This window comes from Phaethon lepturus, unplaced genomic scaffold (assembly GCF_000687285.1).
Source record: "Phaethon lepturus isolate BGI_N335 unplaced genomic scaffold, ASM68728v1 scaffold27597, whole genome shotgun sequence".
Taxonomy (NCBI): domain Eukaryota; kingdom Metazoa; phylum Chordata; class Aves; order Phaethontiformes; family Phaethontidae; genus Phaethon; species Phaethon lepturus.
This window is the reverse complement of record NW_010552956.1, coordinates 755-15,198: the sequence shown is the minus strand read 5'-3', so window position 1 is coordinate 15,198 and position 14,444 is coordinate 755. Positions and strand designations below refer to the sequence as shown.

Genomic DNA, 14,444 nt, shown 5'->3' with positions numbered 1-14,444 from the left:
CGTGCTGCTGATGCCGCGGGGGGCCACCATCGCCTACCCCAAGGTACGGGCTGCTTACCGGGCTAGCTAGTGACTGGGAGGTTACTGGCCGAATCTCCCTCTTAGTTTCCAAGACGAGTAATGTGCCGTGTCATTCTCATCCCCAGGACATAAGTGCTATTTTAATGATGATGGATATCCACCCCGGAGACACCGTTCTGGAAACTGGCAGCGGGTCTGGCGCTATGAGCTTGTTTCTGTCAAGAGCAGGTGAGAACCTGGTTTTAGAAAACGCAGAAACAGTGTGATTTCTTTATCACATGTTGCCTTTCTTTTGACCAAGTATGTATGGTCAGTTCTTTGGTCTCTCTTATGGTCCAAGTTTTGCTGCAGTTCACATGTTCATACATAGTTTATGTATGAACATAGTTTAGACTTACAGGAAAATTATATCTGTGCCAGAGTCAGTGCAGGGACTGTGAACCATTTTGACTGTATTTTGAGGGCCATAGCACAAAGGGTTACCAGAGGCCCTGCAGAAAGGTGAGTTTCAGCCATTATATTTTTTGGCTTTGGTTTACCCTAACTAGACCGTTTCTGCAAACTCCTGCTATTCTCAGCTTTCTTTTCCTCATCTTGATGGACCACATGAATAATCAGGTTGCTGGGTACCAGTGAAAATGCTTATCCAGGCACACACTGTTCGTTTTTTCATGTTCTCTCTGGCCCGGTTTGATCTAGGTCTCAGTGCTCTAAAAGGTAGAGAGTGTTTGCACTCATCAATGTGAGTGAGAACAAAACCTCACCCTTCAACATTTCATCTGTAGGTATCCTGTTAGTGGGCCACATTTAAGAGTAATTTGATTTATGAGCTCCTGATAGAAAAACTTCCTAAAGGAAAGAAAAAACAAAACTCCCACAGTTATTTGCTGTAATTGCTTTTGCACACACATGAAAATTAGAGCACCATTTGCATTTCGTTTTCAAATAGGTTGGGTTTTTTTAAATGTATTTCTGGTATTGCAGAATACTGCCCCTCAGTGCAATATTAAAGGACTTTAGAGGGTAGAGATGGGAACGTCATCATGGATCATCTTGAACTCATACAGCAGAAAAGCACGGGTTGCATATCCTGAGGGCTTATGTTCAAAGGCTGGGTTTGTGGGCAACTCCCTGTCAGAGTAACTGAATACCCGAGAGTGCCAGCAGTGGTCACTGAACCCGAGAAGCACACCATATCCTGAGCTGCTGTGAAACCTCAGCACTAACATTCCTTTTCTGCTGTGTTCCAATGTGCATCATAAAGTGTTGTTATAGGCTATGCTGTCTTTGCAAAATGTTTACTGTTTGGACTGCCCCTGTGGTTGTACTCTGTATCATTCAACAGTTCAAGGCAGAAAATGTTTCAGTACTCCCCACTTACAGCCAGCCAGCTAGCTACCTATGGGAGATGATGCTTCCTCTTACACTCATGAGGGAGACAAACTGAACAGATAAGCGGCTCTTTTTTGTTCAAATCCATTAAATAACCTTAGAACTCGAGGGCAGTGAATTAGTTTTCTCTTACTCTCCTATGTAGCAATGCTGTGTATCAGCTGTCACTTGGCATGTGCTCCAGGATAACAATACAAGGCTTTTTAGAAGCATGGGTTTTTCTGAGGAAGCTTAGTATTCAGCAAGTATCTTACCAGTGTTATCGATCCAACCGCGCTCTGGGATGCCAGGTCATACTGCTGAGGATAACATGAGGAACTAGGAATGGTTACACTCAGTGAATGGTACAAACTGGAGTGCTGAGATCCATCAGGAACTTAAAAATGGAGAGGGCATGTAAGCAGCAACAAAGGGAATGTGGAGGGTCCCCTGCTGAGAACAACAGTGCAGTTTATTCTTCTTAGTCTTTTGTTTTAGCTGTGGTAATCTCTACCTGGCATGTTAATTTAGTTGAAAACACTTATTTTAATGATCAGCCATTAAATGCTGCCCCAAGATCACTCAGCTGCAGGTGGTCTTGATAGAGGTTGGGCCCAGGTTTTGAGGTCAGCAGTTGCACCTCTGCTCCCTCTCCCTCTTTCTGCCTCCTGTTGCTAATTCCATTGTTCCTTCACATCATCTTTCTGCAATAAACGAGGGTTTTTTGTAGTTACATGATGGGATTTTGGAGATAGTATGAGATTATACTCAAAGCAACCATTGCTGCCATGGGAGCTAGCAGCTGACAAAACAGAAGATGGAAGTCTGCATTTCTTTTTCTGGAGATGCATTTGGAGAGAGGGAAGGTAGGAGTCACTAGTTTTTCCCATCCTCCCCTACAGGCAGACCCCTAAATCCAAAGAAGGAGGTTGAATACCTGATGTTGGCTGAGGCAAAAGTTAGCTTTTGCTAAATACAGCAAATGACTTTCGGCCTTGGGTATTCAGTCCACTGTGGCCATTTCATACAATGAAATCAAACACAGCTGGACTTGGTGATTTTTCCTCTCCTTTTTCAGTGTTGTCCAGTAGGTTGTTTCTGATCACTTCAATTTAGCTGTAAGCGTGTCCAGTCAGCAAAACCCTTGGCATCACTAGACCATTAGCCCTATCCATGGGAAGAAAGCAGTCTGTGTGTGCCAGTTCAGCTTTACCTTGAGGAGAGGGGAAAAAAGTAAGAGACTGTATTGCTATTTTCAAATTTTTTGAACTTAAATCAGCAGCAAATACGGACAGTATTAGTCACAGCTTAACACAATTCGGCGCTGACCCAGAAAGAAGTAAATTTCATTTGTTCTTTCCTAATGGTGGCTAATTTTGCCACCGTTTAATACAATGATACGAAACAAGAAAAATAGCTGCTACAGAGGCAAATGCTGGAATTTAAATCTGGTGGACACATTACCAAGGTCCACAGAAGTATTTAATTTCCAAAATTCAAATTGATTTAACACATTTGGTCTACTCTCTTCATGTTACTCTCATTTTATGTTTTATTTTCCATTCCTCCTTTAATCTTTCCCAGAAGCCACTTAAATGCAATAGGACAAAGTTAAAACTGTTAAGAATGTGGCATCTGCCATGACTTTAAGATCTTTGAGAACTGGAAAATGCTGTTAAGAATGTGGCATCTGCCATGACTTTACATTTTCCAGTTCTCAAAGATCTTAATCTGTGTAAACTTGACATACTGCAGCTTCACAGTAATTAAGAGTTTTGCCTAGCTATTTTAACTAGTTATCCTTATTTTTCCAGAAGTCAGTTTCAAAATGTAGGAAGTTTTTGGAATGAGCAGAGGAAGGAATGTGACCCCAATGTGAACAATTTTATTCTTCCAGTAGTTCCAAACTGATAATCTTGAGGAGTTGGTGCTGCGATTCTACAACAGCTTAAGATGATAAAAGGCGACAGTGCTGAAACTGTCCTTCCTTATGTGTTGGCTCTGGCCTCTGTCTGATTCAGGGTGAGCTAGATCAAGGACAGAGGAAACCCATCCCTTCTTGTATTCAGTTTTCTGAATGGATTCAGGGTGGGATCATGTAGGTGAGGAAAGGAGCCTGGTGACTCCGACCTGGCTTAAAATGGCTTAAAAAGTCACAGAACCTCACCCGCGGAGCTGCTGATTAGTCTTTGCCCGGTAACAAGTAACAAGGAGACAGAAACTAATGGTGTGATAGGTTTGAGAAATCAGAGTAATACAAGCATAGAACAATAGAGCAATGCACACGCTGCTGTCTGTGCCTGGATATCCTGGTAATGCTTCCTTTATGAAGAACATTGTGTATTGGACTCATATGGTAAATTTCAGCATAGTAAATTTATACTTAAAACAAGTAGTAAAATAATTTATTACAAACAATGACAGGAAAATAACACAAGCCTGTGTAAGTCAAAGAGTACACTTGAAAACTTGTCTATGGGGCTGAGATCAGTGAGCAGGTCTGGGGGTTTTCTTAGCCTTTTCCCCAACCCTAAGAACAGGTGAAGAAAGAACTATGCATGGAAAACAGCAAATGTTTGTAAAAAACAAACAAAAAACCTTAACACAGCAGTTTCAAATCTTACTAACAACAGAGGCAGTCACTACTCACAGTCAGCTTTATAGCATCTGTGAGTAGTGACCTATATTGCAGCTTTCTCGGCTGGTACCTGTGGTAGCTCTAGCAGGAAAATTGTAGATTGATAGGGCCACAGATGCTCAAGTCATCTTTTGGTGCGGGAGTTACTTTGGGAGGACATCTCAGGAACAGTTTGTGCTACTACCACGATGCTTTGTGTCATCTGTGGATTGATGGATTTCTGTCTAAAAGAAGTAACCCAGCACTTTATCTGCATATGTTTGCTTAAAATAGAGATTAAAAATAAATTGTAATTGATTGTTTCATAGGTGATTATTTCCTAAAGTGAAGTTGAGATTTAAAGGTGTGCTTCTATTATTTAGTATGCTACTTTTTTCCTAAATTTCTTTATTGTGGGGCAGGGACAGTAGTAAGTTTAGTGTCTTTTGTTGGTTTCTTTTTTCAGTTGGGCCCAAAGGACGTGTTATAAGTTATGAAATCAGAGATGATCATCATAATTTAGCTAAGAAGAATTACAGGCACTGGCGTGCTGCATGGGAAATAGGACATACGGAAGAGTGGCCAGATAACGTGGATTTCGTTCTTAAAGACATTTCAACAGCTGCTGCGGATATGAAATCTATAACACTTGATGCAGTAAGTCCAAAAAATCCCCCCATTTGTCATTTATCTTTTCTGCATAAATTAAAAGCTCAAGTGCTCATACTCAGAATGGGATTCCCATATCTAGTTTAACATGAGAAAAAACAATCAGATCTTCATCAATGAAAGAAACACTGTGGTGGTTTGGTTTTTTTCTCAGATTACAAGTATTTTCAAGGTTTCAGTTACAAGTTCCGAAATTAAAAAGCAGTAAGGTTGTAGTGTAGAAACATTACAATCACTGCCGTCTTGTAAGCAAAGACAAACTTCCTTGTATTTTGGAGAAACAGGTATTTTTTTATCTAAGGCATATATTTGAAATATTAAATTTAAGGAAAATATATAAGCTTATTGAAAATACAAATATGTAAACATATAGCTATCAGCTATATAGAACACACAATGTAAGTAAAGGCCTAAGTTAAGAGTACAAATACTACTGCTTGCTCTCCTGTCCTGCTTTTTGTATCCAGATTTTGTAAAGGGAGGTGTACTGAGGAAAACAGCTAGATGTTAACCACTCTTCCGTGTAAAGCAGGCAAACCACATTAACGCTTTAAACAAATGACAAATTTGTTAAATGGTTTGAGCAAGGAATGGAAATACATAGCATAAAAATACCATTTTTTAAAACTTTAAAAGTAGCAATCCACAGGAAGGATCAGATACTGCATATCCCATTGTTTTACAGTTTGAATCGTTTTCTAGCAGAAAGTGGATAAATTGCCGAAGACACAAGTTTTCTAAATCTTGAAATAAACAGCAAGTTAGACATTGAGACTGTAGTGTGTTCTTTTCGTGATAAAGATGTGCTTGAACATTTTTTTTTCCCCACATTTGAAAACTAGGTATTCAAAGGTGGTAGTAAATGTAGTCATCCAAAGTTTTTATTAATGCCAATGTCATAGAATTTAATTAGTAGGAGGTTTAATGTTAACACAGGACTACTGTGTTGGTGCTACTTTCTGTTTTAATAGAAATTAATTTGGAAGTAGCCAGGACTTTGTTTTGTAAATGTGTGGACCTCAGGTTTCTCTAAAGTTTTGAGAGGCAGTAATAAAACCATTTTGTGATTACTAACTGCAGTTCTTTGCATTCATTTTCCATACATAAACATTGTTCTTTTTCAAGCATTGTTGTTATGGAAAAAATCTGATAGATATGTTAATATTTACTGGGAAAACATCTGGATCTTTCTCTTGCAGATAGTTCTGGATATGCTTAAGCCTCAGAGTGCTCTGCCTGTTGTACATCCGAGTCTGAAACAAGGTGGTGTGTGCGCTGTGTATTTAGCAAAGTAAGTATTTACTTCTGGGACTTAGGCATTTGTTCAGGCATCACCTAACATTACAAAACCAAACAACTTTTAAAATATACATCCAGCATTAATGAAACATTTAATGAAATTACTTTTTTCCCTGTGTAAGTTTTTTTTTTTTAGGGAGTTGCACTCAGGATAAATTACCCTTGGCCAAATCTTTTGGCCTTCACTTTGGGAATGCTCTTATTATGGTCAGCAGAAGTTTTCATTTCATGGCAACCTCAAAATAACTATACTGTTTTCCTATTCAGTAGTCAGGTTGCTAGCTCCTTTACCCTAAAATTGGAGGACTCGTGTAACCTCAAAGGTAAAGAATGTGACAAAAGCAGCAGAGTTGAGACTAACAGTTTATGATTTGAGTTTTTGAAATACTACTTTATCCTTTGCATTTCTTCAAAAGCATCACACAGGTTATTGACCTTTTAGACAGAATACGGACCTGCAAGCTCCCTTTTTTGTGTGAAAGGATCATTGAGGTAACTCATAGAAATTGGTTGGTACTCCCTGCTAAAATCAAGAATTGCAAATCAAGCCAAGTGGTGGAAAGTCAAGAAAATATTGAAGAACCACCTCAAAAAGAATATGAAGAAATCCACATTCAAGATCAAGCAGTTCTTAAAGAAAGTGAATACAATGGTAAGAATATTATTGCTGATGAGATACCCTGTTACTACGATTTGATAATCCGAGGATATAACGAAGGCAAAGTTTGTAGGAAAAAGCAGTATTTTTTTCTTAGGTCAGCTGAGATTTTTTTGAAGAATAGACAAGCTTTTGGACAGCTGAGAACTTGTCAGGTTTGAAAAAGGATATATTAATGGTTATTTAAATTTAAATATTTTTATTAAAAATCTGGACTAAATAGAAAATAAATTGCAATCTGCAAATAAAGAATGACTGCCCTTCTACTACTCTTTTCAAGTTCTTATTTTTTAATAAAATTCAGTCCTCTGTACTCATCCTGTAGCTGCTTTAGAGGACACTGGGCTTAAGGATTCCAGAGAAGAAACATTACCAGTGTGCTCTGTTCTGTAATCCTGCTGGTCTGGCAAATCCAAAAAAGATGCCTCATACTCGTACAGATTTGCAAAATCCATAGTAGAGCAAAGAGGTCTGAATGTACTGATAGGTGACAACAAAGCACTTTAATAGAAGCAAAACAAAGATTAAAATGTGTAAAGGAAAAATAATCCATGTACTTTGGCAACTCTAGTGGGTGGGTGTATGTCTTAAACTTGTTGGAAAGAATTCAACCTTACTTCTCACAGAATCATTTTCTGACAATGCTGAAACGTACTGCTCGGTGCCTTACATTGCTAGACCATCTTATTGGCAGGATGCTCATTCAGGTGAGACACTTGGAAAATTTTTTTTTTTATCTTAAATGTTTAGTGGTATTTTATTTTCAAAAATACTTTTTTTTTACTAGCCTTTGACATTTTACTATATTATGAAGTCATAAAACTTAAAATAAACTAATCATTGTATATTGAAATACTGACATAGTAACTTGTTTTGTTTTTCAATTAGCATTCCTTACCAAGCTGAGAAAGTTTCGACCACTGCTTTCTTGATGCTGCTAAGATGTTAGCTGCTAATTTGAGTATTGTATCAGAAGAAAATAAAATGTTACAAAGTAATTGATAACATTTTGCAAGTTGTGTAACTTTTAAGTAACGACTGCTTTGGTTTCTACAGCATATAAATTTTGAAATCCCACCTACTATTTAAAGGGTAAAGTTTTAACAGAACTGTGAGGTATGGTGTGGCTATGCAACGCATCGTTCCACAAAGCAATGTATCTGTTCCTGTCTCATCAGGTGTATTTCATTCTTCATTGCTTGTAAACCAATCCATGGTTTTGTCTTGGTTCAAGGTGGTACCTTGTCTCCTTTTGCAGGACAGGCTCTGACACTCTACCAGAAATAAGGAGAAAAAAATTTTAGTAAGAAAAAATCCTTTGAAATGCAAGTGAAGCAGCTTCTGACTTCACTGGCTACCAAATGGTGGCTACCAGTTTCTTTAAGAACGATGTTCTTAAAGCACAACTGTAAGAGAAACTGAAATTTGTTCTCTTGTTAAAGCTGTGCTTATTTCAAGAAGAGGACTATGTATAGCCAGGCTGCAAGTTGCCTGGCTGTTTGTGAACTTTTACATAAAGCAATCTCAAATGGTTGAAATAAACAAAGTTTTTTCTGACCTTTGTCAGGTATGAAAAGCAAGATCTCTCAAGTAAAAATAGGTTTAAAATTAAGTAAGTCTCTTAGGGTCCCACTTAAGTCTCCACATAAGCACATGGTGATGTTTAACACATTAAATATATTAAATGACATATTGCAGCCACCTGACTTGTTCTGTATCTCAAGGAAGATTCAAATGCCAAAATTTTCAAAGTTGAGGGATCCCTTGAGAATCACAGTTGTACTGAAGCTGACAAAAGCAGTAACACAATACTACTATAATAGTGAAAATTCGGATATTAGTGAGAACATACACAAATAATAGATAGAGCTATAAATAACTATAGCCCCATATTAAATAAGTATACTAAGAACTCTGCAATGGTTAAGCACATGAAAACTTTTTTCAGAATGGAGGCCTTAGGCAGCTCCCCCAGGAAGTTTACATCTCAAGTGTGTTCCACTCTTAATAAATTAAATTAACAATGAGGGTTTGCCCTGTAACTGCTGTATGTAATAGGGGCTTCTCATACAAAGGCTCAGGATGCTACTTTGAGTAGATTAATGTGCAAAGATTCAATTACAAAATACATTTTTCATAATAAACTCTTGTATTGTTTTTGACTGGTACCCCAATCTTAAAAGGAAATCTTATATAAACTCTGTTAACAAGTGAGATACACTTAAAAGGAAAATGTGAATTGTGATTTAACATATGTCCAAACTGATGACAGCAACTGAGCAGACTGTTCTTTCTGAAAACACAGCTCTTAACAAGAGCACTTTAAACTCATATGACACACACCAGTATTTTTACTGTTTCTTCTAGCCTATTCTAAGTGATTAAAATAGGATTCTCAATTTAATTTAAAATGCAAGAATAGTAATAAGTACCTAAATAGACTGGAATGCAACCTAAAATCTACTGTAGTAGATGAAGGTAATTTAGAGAGGCTCAGAATATAAAGCAGTTGGTACTTCCAGGAAGTCACAAGACAAGATGTGAAAATGAAACTATGGCAGTAAAAGCACAGTTCTGCCAAGGTAACTAACTGCATTTGTAATAGGGATTTCCACTAACGCATAGAGATCACATCTTATCATATCAAGAAGGACACAGTAGTCCCTACAGTAGTCTAAGGGGCAAATATGGCCTCAGTTGCCTAAACTAATTGAAAATCATTTGCAATATTAAACCATACCTTGGCCATAATAAAAAGGAGATTCAACGAGCATTTTTTCACTTGGAAAGGTGTCCTTTGAATTCTGAGATGAATGTAATTCCATCATCTCCAAAGTGCCAGTAGATGAGGAGGAAGAGGATGATAATCCTAGTCGTACGAATCTTCCTTTCTTACCACAAAGCAAGCAGTCTGTAGGAGTTGCGCTAGGTCCTCGGGGCAGCTGTGCTTCATCATTCTTGTAGTTTCTCACAGCTCCGCTGTGGTGCATAGAACGTTCCCGCTGCCATACATAATGTGTTGGAGCAATAGCCATCACCTACCGGAACAGCCTTTACGTCAGAAACCATAAAAATAACGGGAACACATACAGCTGAAAACAAGGGATCCAATTCTCATGCATGGCAGAGAATTAATACTACATAGCTGAAATGGGTATCATCTATTATCCATCTGCTTCTGTCTCATTAGGCACGAGGAAGTGAACCAGTTATGAATCTGATATGGAAACACAACAGTTTACAGCCTTCTATATTCACGTGAATCATCACAAATACCAGCTTATGCTTTGATGGTGTCTTTTACAAACTACTAAACATAAACTATATGGATTTTCTGGTTCATAATGTCACTGAACTGATGACTGTTCGGACCTGGAGGGTATGCTAGGAAAAGCATTTTACACTTCCCTTTTTCCTTGTACTTTTCCCATAAGCATCTAATCCCATCCCCAGAGATGGGATTCTAGAGTAAATAAGATTTTCATTTCCATCAGCTGTAGTAAACATTATGTTCTTAGAACACAACAGGGCTTTTCCAGACAGATACATTTCACCTGAAAAATGTCTTTTTTCCCTCCTAATATATTTGAAAAATGTAGGTTGTAACACTGCATTAATAGTAGAGAATGTTACAAGCATGTCCTTCTGATTCTTACTAAACGCAGTGAAAAACCCTTACCTTAAAAAGTCAAATGACGTTATATTATTAATTTTGAAGGGATTAAAATTTCACCTGAGGTGCTGGGATTTTTATTTGAAGGTTTTACTTGTGTACAAACTTATAATTTGTAAAGCAAACACACACACACAAAATTCTGAAGTGAATGAAGTGAAACAACCGATGGGAAATTTTAAATAAAAAAACTTGCATAAAGCAGGAAGATTCTAGTCAATAAAAACTTCACTTTTAACATTATAGTGCAATGTAAAATATTCTAGTTTAGCTTAAAAGCACAATTGCAAAGAATGTATTTTAAATGAAGAAAAAAAAAATTCATGGAGGATAAATGGACCAGTACATTTTAACAGCATCTTTTCTTTCCCATGGCTCATCTATGCACTTTAGGGAAGAAATTATTTGTATAGAGCTAGATTGTTAGCTGGTATTAATTGTTGTAGTTTCAACATCTACAATATTAAAACCCTCCCTACCTCTTCACAGCAGCGTCTGCTTACAATAGCCCTGTAGTCAATTCTACTCCATAGCTGATCTCTTAACTTTAAGAAATCAGGGAAGAGCTTTCTCCAGGCTTTTCCCAAGGCCCATGGGAAAATGTCATACTTTGATTCTTCATTGTCTTCTTCAACCGTATTTGCCAGATACCTTCAAACATATATATGTTTGTGTTTGTAAATGTTATTCAATCTTAAATCACTGTATTAGTATGATTTCTAACATTAAAAGACATAACAATGAAGTAGTTCTTTTTCCTAGTATTGTGAGAAAAACTGCTAACAAAATACAACCTTTGCTCAGGAGTACAGTATTTTCTTAATCAGTAATTTCTTAATGTATCCTTTGGGTAAATAAAAATTTAGCTTAAGCTATTATAAAAAATGCTTTACACTAGAGTCTCCTAAATTAGTAGATGCAAGAACTAACATATCCTGAGAGCTTTTTCCAAACTGTCAAGATATCCTTAAACTAAAATGAACAGTTTCTGACTGATTTGCTAAATAAAGCTTAAGATTACCGTATCAAATCTTAAACTTTACATTTTCTACTTTTAACTATTCTTGGGAAATTATGTTACTTGCATTAAATTAGCAGCAAACAACTAAATACAGGTCTACTTTCATGTATAAATGGAAACCTTAAATTATTTTCTTAATGCCCATATTTCTCCCTTCACTATATGCTGCTTTTGGTTCTGGGTCATCTTCTCGGACAACAGGAAAATATTTACTTCCCCTGGATCCACCTGATACTAAACTCCTGTAAATCATACCTGAAAAAAAATATGACTTTTAGTCTCCTCCCCAGTTTTCTCACTTGCTCCTAACCCCAATATTCCCTCTAATCCCAGTCTCACCAGTCCCTTTCTAATCCTCTCTCTTTTCTGGCCTGGCTTTTCTCCCTTTGGTGGGGTCAGATGGCTTCCTCCTCCATGCTCAGTGGGTGCTACCCAGGATACCATTTACAGGAGACGAAACAGCCATCTTTCTCCCCGTACTAGTGTGCAAATCAGAGTATCTGAGAAGCAAAAAGATGACCTGAGCACCGTAACACTATGAAAGAAAATGCTGAATCACTCTGTAGGCATAGCCAAACATGGAGAGATTATATAGGCTTGGTAAGAACAGATTACTGATTGCACCTCTGTTTCAAAGGATAGACATTTTAGAACTGTTCAAAAAAGTTCTCAGAAATTCTCTAGCAACATTTTTACTAATTTTTAACATTTTTAATGTTTTATTAAGTTGACTTAAATCATGTTGACAGAAACTTTAATAAAAAGTTACTTCTGATGTGTGTATCACGAGGAAACATTTTGGTACAAATGACTTAAAGGCTGGCAAAGATACAAAAAAACAGGGTCTTATAACAGGAAGTGTGAGCCACGTATACGTTGCCATGTATACATATGTATATGTATGTATGAACAGGTATGTAGATCCTGTTCCCAGATTGACAGTTTGGTAGGCAGAATGACACGATATGTATTGCTACACCAATACAAATCTCCCCTCACTGCTGCTCAAGCTTGTTCCACACAGGTCGTTGTCAGAGGAAGAATGTTGAATTTGCCCCATTTTTATATATATATGTAGTATGTTGATTATGTTTCTACATTTCATACAGAACCCAAACAACTACACAGTCATTAAAGAAGTCTTGTCATATATCGTAATTATCAGTGGCATAAACAAAGGAATAAAATAATGCAAAGTTTATGCTAATAAAACCAGATAATTTAAAGGTACTTACAGAGCGACAAAGAAATTGATTCTGGTATGTTCGTTTATTGTGAAGTTAGCCCTCTTGAAATAAACGAAAGTCATTGCCAAGAGATACTGTTTTAAAATGTAAAATGAGTTATCAATACATTATTTCAGTATGTAATTCCCTAAACTGCTTTGCACATTTATCTTTCACCAAGATACTCTGATCATTTTTATCCATGAGGAAAGCATAAATTTACTTTCTTGAAGCTTCCATATGAACACATTAGAAAAAAAATATGGTCTGTATCTGCATTACAATATCAAGTGGTTAAGGGCAGATTTTTCACTCGATATATGTTCTATTAACTAAGAAGGAAATACACGTACCTTGTCTGCAATTTTACAGCAACAGTCCATCCAGAGGAAGTCTTGGATTAGATCATCATCTGCAACAAAAGTTGTAGCATTTCAAACACCAAAATTGTTTTTGTTAGAAAGTATTTGTAAATACATAACAGATGGTCCTTTTATTAAACCAAAAAAGAAGACCCAGCAGTAGAGAACAGAGAAAGTGAGGGGAGAAAGAGGTTAGGTATGAAAAAACTTAAGCAAGAAAAGAAGACAAACTACCAGGAAAGCAAGGTGGAAAATCCAGTGACTGCATTTCATTCATTCTCAGTAATAGCAAGTGATAGTGAAGAATCACCAGTATTTTTTCTATTTATGTAACTTCTTCTGCGTTAAGTGCCTCCATCTAATAGCATACCATTATTTCTGATGAACCATAGACTGCTGAGATCCCTGCACCTTGATTACCTGACAGCCTTTATAAGGCAATACCTGCTCGATCATTTGTGGTCAGCACATCACTGTCTGTGAACATGCACTGTAATAGGATTACTGCAAGCTCTCCCTGATTCACTCCTGTATTCAAGGTTCAAATAAAAACCAAGCGTAATCTTTCACTATTACTTATCTCTTCACTGAACAAAATAAATACAAAGCTTTAGGAAAGAGACACAAATGCAAAAGAGATGCTACAACTCCTCAGATTTTCTTCCCATTCCACTTCTCCCCCTAAATGTTTATTCCCACAATAAATAACCTGTTTATAAGACTGGGAGTCCAGCCTTTTTTAAGCCTTGTGTAAACCAAGATGTTCGTTGTTTTACATGTATTTATTGAAATATAAGAGAAAAATGAAACAAAAGGCGAATGATCATGAAAGGAAGTTTCATACCACCTTGGTTTCATTTGTAATTTAAAAACATACTTTTCATCAGTTTGGTAGCCCTTCTTATGTTTTAACTTAAGCATTAAATATTTATACACTAAAATATAAGAACAAAATACATTTAGACAAAGACATGGCTATTAGTATCTACATAAAAAGCACTCCCAAAATTACTGAGTTTAGAAAACATACTGGCTTAATAGTTGTCTACTGTTCACTTAATACATTGATATCTGTCATTATTAACCTACCAAATAATTTAAAGAAAGCTGTCATTTCCTGACGCTGAATAACTAGGCATGGTCCTTTTGGACATTTATATTTATGACTAGGAACCTTTTTTTCCCAATTTTCTTCATGGTCTTTAAATGTAGGCCGCTTTAGTCTAATGAGGTTTTTTTGCTGCTGTGATCTGGATGCACTCGATTTTACACGAACAGTGACAGTGGGAGGCGTCTGACACACCAGATTGTGTCTCATTTTGGTAAGTAAAGGTTCCTGTTGAAAAAGATGAAGACATCAACTACAAAAATAGCCAGTTTGAGCGGTAGTTCTCTGTATTTCTTTTGTTCAAATGAAATGTTTCAGTAGCGCTTGTATGTCAGGTGTTAGAAAAATTAATTGTATCAGTACTCATTATTTAAGTCTTGTGGCCTAAGCCAACTATGTAAATTTCTTTAATTTAGTTC

At 36.8% G+C, this 14,444-nt stretch overlaps 2 protein-coding genes across 2 annotated transcripts; one reads left to right on the top strand and one right to left on the bottom strand.

Annotated features, from left to right (window-relative positions):
• Window positions 1-4: 4 nt before the first annotated feature.
• Window positions 5-7,567, top strand: TRMT61B (tRNA methyltransferase 61 homolog B (S. cerevisiae); the record flags this gene model as incomplete). The annotated part of the gene is made up of 7 exons (XM_010291396.1): window positions 5-43; window positions 147-249; window positions 4,476-4,666; window positions 5,878-5,969; window positions 6,394-6,629; window positions 7,262-7,342; window positions 7,524-7,567. Coding segments are annotated over 7 exons (786 nt in total), but the record flags the coding sequence as incomplete, so codon positions are not given.
• Window positions 7,568-7,820: 253 nt separating this feature from the next.
• Window positions 7,821-14,235, bottom strand: SPDYA (speedy/RINGO cell cycle regulator family member A). The gene is made up of 6 exons (XM_010291395.1): window positions 14,007-14,235; window positions 12,909-12,967; window positions 12,565-12,650; window positions 10,788-10,959; window positions 9,376-9,673; window positions 7,821-7,909 (listed from the first exon to the last, which is right to left on the bottom strand). The coding sequence occupies exons 1-6, from the start codon at window positions 14,233-14,235 to the stop codon at window positions 7,821-7,823; spliced, it is 933 nt and encodes a 310-aa protein (XP_010289697.1).
• Window positions 14,236-14,444: the final 209 nt, after the last annotated feature.

Excerpts from the sequence above, each read along its gene's own strand:
- SPDYA (XM_010291395.1), bottom strand. The coding sequence starts at position 14,235 with ATGAGACACAATCTGGTGTGTCAGACGCCTCCCACTGTCACTGTTCGT. Across the intron at positions 10,960-12,564 it reads ATCAATTTCTTTGTCGCTCT|GTATCTGGCAAATACGGTTG; the intron begins GTAAGTACCTTT and ends ATATGTTTGAAG. Across the intron at positions 7,910-9,375 it reads TCCTTTTTATTATGGCCAAG|AGTGTCAGAGCCTGTCCTGC; the intron begins GTATGGTTTAAT and ends TATTTCTGGTAG.